The 4821-nt window shown below is 53.6% G+C and overlaps 1 protein-coding gene across 1 annotated transcript; it reads right to left on the minus strand.

Moving 5' to 3' along the window:
* Positions 1-548: 548 nt before the first annotated feature.
* Positions 549-4821, minus strand: Rem2 (RRAD and GEM like GTPase 2). The gene is made up of 5 exons (XM_052190525.1): positions 4719-4821; positions 3275-3619; positions 2982-3055; positions 1871-2078; positions 549-1565 (listed from the first exon to the last, which is right to left on the minus strand). The coding sequence occupies exons 1-5, from the start codon at positions 4819-4821 to the stop codon at positions 1270-1272; spliced, it is 1026 nt and encodes a 341-aa protein (XP_052046485.1). The 3' UTR covers positions 549-1269.

The raw sequence follows: 4821 nt of genomic DNA on the forward strand, positions 1-4821 counted from the left end.
TAGAGGTAAGGGGAGCTGCTGCCTCTGCTCTCTTTGTTCAAACTCATGGCTCAGGCAGCAGCGGGCGTGGGTGTCCCCAGGGGAGGCAATGACAGCTTCAGTTCTCACACGGGCTTTGCAGGTGACAGCTGGAGGAGCTGTGGGGCCCTGCCAGGGAAGGCAAGAGCCCACCCTAGCATGCCCTAGCTAATGGGCATCCCTGGGGGACCTAGTCTACACCTTGAGCTAGCCCAAGTCAAAGCAGAATAACTCTGGAACTCTCCACTTGGTCCCTGCGGGATGAGAAGAATAAAGAGATGGGACACAGACCTGGAGCCTGGGACTCTGCCAGATCACCTCTGTCTGGGTCTGTTTCTCTCCAGATCTGTTGTCTTACTATTTGTTGAGAGCCTGTCCTGGGGCCAAGCCAGCTCCAGATCTTCCTAACAATGTCTAGTCCTTGCTTCCAGGCTCTCCCGAGTTCTCCTGCCTGCAACAGAAGCTTCCCTTCCCATCTCCTTCTCTGGGAACCACCAGAACAGAAAGCCAAGATAAACATAGTGCAATAGAAAAAAAATTTATTGGAAAGGAGAATGGGTGGCCCTTGTTGGTGCCTCCCAGCCCCTGGGCAAAGGGGTGCCAGCACTCAGTTAGTTCTACCTTAGGGCATCTAATTGCAGAGAGTCTGCCTACATCTTCACTTCAATAACCTTAAAGGAAACGTGCCATACTAACATGGTAAGTCAGAGTCCAATTTCAAGAATAACTTCCAGCCCTTTCTTTTAAGAACTTCTTAAGGGCAAAGTGGACCAGGACAGAGAATAAGAGAATGTTTTCCGTTATCTCTGGAAAAGTCATCTCTGGGTTATTACCTTTAAATATCGCTTAAAGGTAAGGCATGTTCAGAGTACCAAGGAGGTCAGCTCCATCCAGGAGGCTACAAAGCACTTTTCTGGCTCTAGCTCTTTTGGAGTCTCTTTCCGGGAGAGGTGGCTTCTTGCAAGTTAATAATAAGAATAAAAAAATACCTTGCAGCACGGATTTCTTCCCTGACTTGCAGGTCTTGAGGCGCTGTGAGTGGTTGGCTCTTCAGACCAGGAGAGGTGGTGGTGGTGGTGGTGGTGGTGGTGGTGGTGGTGGTGGTGGACCTACCAGCTACCTGGCCCCGCCTCCAGCTCACACCAGGGCATCCTGGGTATTTTTGGTTTCCTAGACGGACTGGAGTAGGGTGAGGGGGCGAGCGGAGGCCACGGTGACCATGGCGACTGCAGTGACCATGGCGACCGTGGCTCAGAGCACAGAGAGGTCGTGACACGACCTGGAGCGTTGCTTGAAGAACTTGGCGTTGCGGGGCACCAGGTTGGCGAGGAAGCGCTTAGCTTTCTTGGTGAGGCTCTCACGGCGCGTGGGTGGCGCGGGGCCGTCGGGGCTGCTAGGTTCGGCTCGCTGGCCCCCTGCGTGACCCCGGCCCCGCCGCAGCCTGATCTGACGCACAGCGCCTTCGAAAAGCTCACGAGTGTTGTGATGGAGAGCGGCCGACGTCTCGATGTGCTTGCAGCTCAGCGTCCCAGCCAGATGGCGACCCTCTGCAGGAAAGGAACAGCAGCTCTGGCGCCTGCTAGACAGCTTTGCCCGTGACTAGGGTGGGCTCGCACAGGTGGGGCGGGAAATGGGGGAGGGACTACCGAATCCCAACTCAGAACTGGGCTGGGATCCTAGGGTAGAGGTGCAAAAGGGTGGACAATTTACCCAGGAGGAGCAGTGTAGGCTAGAGTAGGACCTCAGAAGCTGGGTAGTGGGGTTCTTCCCTGACCCACCAGTGACTCACGCATCCGCTGGGGTAAAAGGCCTCCTGGAGATTTCAAGAACAGTATGGGTTCAGGATACACACCCTCCAGAGATACCTCCCGGGAGCGGGCCAGGTCACTCTTATTTCCAACGAGGATAACAGGTAGGTCGTGGTGGGGCCTCCCAGCCCGGAGCCGAAGAAGGGTTTCTGGAACTTTGGAGAAGCTTCGTCGATCTGTGACTGAGAAGACGATGAGAAAGGCATCCCCCGTCTGAAGGCAGTGGTCCTGCAGCCATCCTCCTGCATCTCCCTGCAGATGAGCAGAGAACCACGAAATGCTAAGGCTAGAGGCACTGAGACCTGTATCTCAACCACCAGGGACCAGGAACCGACTGTGAGAGAGAGGCTGCTTGCTCAGGACTGGGAGCTAGCTAATGGCAGAACTTCGATGCTCAGGGCCCTTGTGGAGGATGGAGGAGTTGGTTATGTGAATCCCACGCGGGAGAATTGGAGAAATAGGATCTCATAGTAGGTTAACCATCTACATTCCTAGACCTAGAAGACTATTAGTCGGGAATATGGAAGGGCTGGGATGTAGCACAGTAGTCAGAACCCTTTCTAGTATGCACAAAGGCCTGGGTTCAGTTCCCTGCATGTTGTAGCCTGTGATCCCTCACACCAGGCTATGGCAAAGGGAGTGTTGTGAGTTCCATGTCAGTGTGGGAGTGTGGGCTACAGTGTGAGACCGTGTTTCCCAAAAATAAAGAACTAAAGAGAAAATGTACAAAGTAAGAGAATGAGAGAATGTGGCCTCTTCTTTCTACATAGAACTATATGTTCACGTGTTCAGAAGCCCTGCACTCCCCTCCCTTTGCTGATACCATAGAGACCTCTTATCCTGTCACATCGCTTTCAGACTGAAGTATTTACGAATCGGTCGGTCACTTTCTGTGTACTTAACCTGACTTGAAGCTGAAGGGTTTGTTAAATTCAGATTCTGACTAATGTGTGAGCCGAAAGGTCCTAGGTAAACAGTGTCTTTCTCAACAGTGAGTCCTGACAGGCACGCTGAGGTGGGCCTTTTCTCCTTGAGATGCTGTAATGCAGAGTCATTGCTAGCCACGGTTGGAGCCAGGATGGGTACCGCCAGCAGCTCTAGCCAGACTGCTCTTCCCCAGTCCCTGCAGAGTCACAGCCACGGCTTAGTCCTCACCTGTTCCCAGATGTCATAAACAATCAAAGTCACTTCTTCTTTGTCCACCATGATGCGTCTCTCATAGGTGTCCTCTGGTGGGAAAGAAGGGGCAAAACATGAGGAGGTTCCCCAACCTGGTGTGTGAGACCTGGTATCCAGGAACACCACCCGACACTGGGGAATCTCCTCCGGGGAAGATGCTTCATAGAAAGCACTGGAGACATTTCTCTTAGATTCTGTCCTCCAGGGAACCGTTCACCACACAAACACGGTCATATCTGACTAGAGCCCTCCAGGGTACCCCCAAATACCTGAGTTCTCCATCTCATGAGCGTTGTCTCCCTGAAGACCCCCAAAAGTGCCTGCTAGGGTGCTCTTGCCCACGCCACTCTCCCCCACGAGCATGACCTTAAAGACACCATCTTTTTGGGCAAGGGCTGCCTCCCCTGAGCCCAGTGAGTCAGAGGAGCCGGAGGAGGAAGCCTGAGGTGGCCAGTCGAGTTCATCTACAGCTTGGGCCCGCCGCAGCTGGTGTTTGTAGGGCACAGGCATACTTCCTCTTCGTCTGGGGACCCCAGGAGCAGGAGGTGGCCCACTCCGGTCCAACTCTGCCAACAGTTTCTCTGGCTTTTGTTTCAGAAGTGTAGTATCTGCTTCTAGAGAAGGGGAGAAGAGGAAGCCGTGGGTGAGGTATATCTAGACATCTGATGAGGGGTTAATTCAGGCTGCTTCTTCAAAGGCCCAGGTACACCCACCTAAAGACCATGACCCCAAAAGGACTGAGAGGCATTAGTCTAGCCTGTTGTACTAAAATTCCCCTGAAATTCAAAGCGATGAACTTTCAAGGGACCCATGTGGTAATTTCCCACATTGATCCTAGCCACAGCATGTTCAAAACTTGTGTCACTGAGGGAAGTCCTGTGCACAGGGTTACACACCACTCACACCTTACACTGTCATAGGCACACCCCTACACCAGGCCTAGTGGGTTCGCAAGCTATATCTTTCCACTAATGGGCCCTGCCTCCTGTTTCTTCCTGCACCTCAGTCCCCAGACTAGTAGGTGTAGGCAGAATCAGAAACTTCGCAGGGCCCTTATTCCTAGGTCTGGGGAAGGAGGGCTAGAGAGGGGAGTGTACTGTTTCCTGTGTTCTGTAGGTGGGTGAGCATCGCATGTGAGTGCGTTTGTGTGTGAGAGAGAATCCCTCCTGGATCCTTGCCTGTCCTGGCGAGTGGGAGAGAATTTTGTGTTTGTGGGGAGCTAGCGGTGGAGAGTGTGTGAGGAGGATGACAATTCAGGGGTTGGGGTAACTAGAGGAACAACAACAGACACAACAAAGGGGGATGGAGCGGGGCTATAAATAGCACAGGATCAATATTTGGCAGGCAGCCAAAGATGGAGCTGGAAGAAGCCCTTACAACAGGTCCCCAGGGAAGCCCCCTCAGCTGGGGATTCCTAGGTTTGTGGGCTGCTTCTTTTCTTCCCCCTTCCCTGCTGACAGTCTCTGCCTAACAAGGATGAGGTTAACCTAGGGGCCAAGTGCCAGTTTCTCTGGCAAAGCCCCGGGAGCGCTGGGGGAGGGGCACCTTGGCAGTTTTCCCTTTTCCCTTGGCTGTCCGGACCTCAAAAGTGCAGGGGTCCCCTTTGCCGCATTTGCTCTTCCCTTCTCATTGGACCCTGCCCGGACCTTCCCACTAAAGCCTCAGCTCCCCCACCCACAGCTTCAGCCACATCCTACTCCCCTTAGCTCTCACCTGGTGTGGGTGTCCCTGGAGGGGAGGCCTGGAGGCTGCTGGAAGAACAAAGTGCTACGGTTTCTGTGTCCGTGTCCATGTCGGTGTCAAGGTCCGCGTGCAT

This window comes from Apodemus sylvaticus, chromosome 8, assembly GCF_947179515.1.
Source record: "Apodemus sylvaticus chromosome 8, mApoSyl1.1, whole genome shotgun sequence".
Taxonomy (NCBI): Eukaryota; Metazoa; Chordata; class Mammalia; order Rodentia; family Muridae; genus Apodemus; species Apodemus sylvaticus.

Bases quoted from the DNA above. Each gene is read 5' to 3' on its own strand.
- Rem2 (XM_052190525.1), bottom strand. From the start codon at position 4,821: ATGCACGCGGACCTTGACACCGACATGGACACGGACACAGAAACCGTA. The intron at 3,056-3,274 runs GTATTTGGGGGT...CTTTCCCACCAG, and splicing joins TCATGAGATGGAGAACTCAG to AGGACACCTATGAGAGACGC. The intron at 2,079-2,981 runs GTGAGGACTAAG...GCTCATCTGCAG, and splicing joins TTTATGACATCTGGGAACAG to GGAGATGCAGGAGGATGGCT.